We start from the raw sequence: 1,573 nt of genomic DNA, 5'->3' as shown, positions 1-1,573 counted from the left end.
CCCCCCCCCCCACAGCTCATCTCCACCTTGGACATGCTGATCCGCGCGCCGACCTTCGACCTGGACCGGGCCCTGATGGCCGGGGCCAGCTCCAGTACCCTGGCGCACCACTCGTCCACCGGGGCCGCGCGGCTGCCGACCCTGTCGCGCTCCGGCGGCGTGGAGCTCCCCCGGCGGGAGATCGCCGCCCGGCGCATGAAGCACCTCCCCCGGGTGGAGCGGATCCTGGCCCGGCTGGCCTCCAGCGGGGCCTACCAGGCGGATGAGCAGCTGGCCGAGGCGGCCGTGGCCCTGGCCCGGGAGCAGGCGGCCCAGCTGTCGAGCAGCAATCCGGCGGCCATGCGCGAGCTTTTGGTCCTGGCCAGCGGCGGCAGCCGCAGCGCGGCCGGCAGCGCGGCCGGCTCCCGGCGCGGGTCTCTCAACAGCCCGCCCGAGGGGCTGGCCGCCGGTGGCAGCAATGGCCACGCCAGCCGCGGGGGGTCCCCCTCCGGGGGCACGGGCGCCCCGTCGACCACGCCGCCCCCCTCGTCCCCGGCGCTGACGCGCATCCGCGACCGGGTGCTGTCCTTCTTCGGGCTGGGCAGCGCCGGGGACGGGGCGTCCGACCGGGCCGACGCCGACCCGCCGGCCATCACCATCGGGTGCGGCTGCTCGCCGTGCGCCTGCCCCCCCGGGGCGGGCGCCCCGTGTGATGGGCCGTGGCGCGCGGCCGGCGGCCGGGCCGTGCTCAACCCCAATGTGCCGGACTTGGACTTCACCCGGGCCCCGGCCCCGGCCTACCTGATGCCGAGCGGGTCGCCCTCGTCCCCCTCGTCGTCGTCGTCCTCCTCCTCCTCCTCCTCGTCGTCCTCCTCTTCCTCCTCCTCGTCGGACAGCGACAGCAGCGACAGCAGCTCCTCCGACTCGGAGATCAACCACATCGACTATCCGCAAGCCATCCAGGGCAATGTCCGGGGCAGCTCCCTGGCCAGTGCGTACAGCTCCCCGCTGCCGTCCACCCCGCAGGCTTCCTCGTCGGTGGTGTGGGTCGAGCCGTCGATGGGCTTCCACCGGCCGGTGCCGCATATCCTGGTGGACCCGGAGGCCGTGGCCAACAGCCAGCGCCAGGTGTCGCTGTTTGGCGATGCCGGCGGCAATATGCACGGCCGGTCCGGCGGCCGGCAGCAGCGGTCGCGCGACCGGCCGGCCACCTCCTCGGCCGTGGCCCTGGCCGCGGCGTCGGCCCTGTCGGCCCTGTCGCCGGATGCCCGGGGGCTGGAGCTGATGACGGTGCCGCTGGTGTCCTTCCGCGGCCGGCAGGCCCCGACCACGGTGGCCCCGCTGGCGGCCCCGGGCCAGCACCTGGCCTCCAGCACGCCCTCCTACCCGATCGACGCGCCGACCCTGCTGGATGCCGATGACCTGCAGCTGCTGTGGTCGTGGCTCCCGCGGTCGTACCGGCAGTCGCGGGATTTGGCCTGTGTGTTCGCCACTCGCCGGCATGGGTACTCGCTGGACTCGCTGTACCACCGGGCCCAGGACTACAAGGTGCGTGGCGGGGTGCTTGGCAGTGTGCGGGGGGGGGGGGGGGGGG

At 75.1% G+C, this 1,573-nt stretch overlaps 1 protein-coding gene across 1 annotated transcript in view; it reads left to right on the top strand.

The window, feature by feature from the left end:
* Positions 1-33: 33 nt before the first annotated feature.
* Positions 34-1,573, top strand: part of H696_05794 (hypothetical protein) — a gene marked incomplete at both ends in the record, with an annotated part of 11,427 nt that continues 9,887 nt past the window's right edge. Inside the window, one exon of the mRNA XM_009499593.1 lies at positions 34-1,527. Within this exon, the coding sequence (XP_009497868.1) occupies positions 34-1,527 (1,494 nt within the window). The remainder of the gene's footprint in view (positions 1,528-1,573) is intronic.

The sequence above is a fragment of the Fonticula alba genome (genome assembly GCF_000388065.1).
Source record: "Fonticula alba strain ATCC 38817 unplaced genomic scaffold supercont2.14, whole genome shotgun sequence".
NCBI classification, from domain to species: domain Eukaryota; order Rotosphaerida; family Fonticulaceae; genus Fonticula; species Fonticula alba.
The sequence above is the reverse complement of the archived record's forward strand: the minus strand, read 5'-3'. Positions and strand labels throughout refer to the sequence as shown.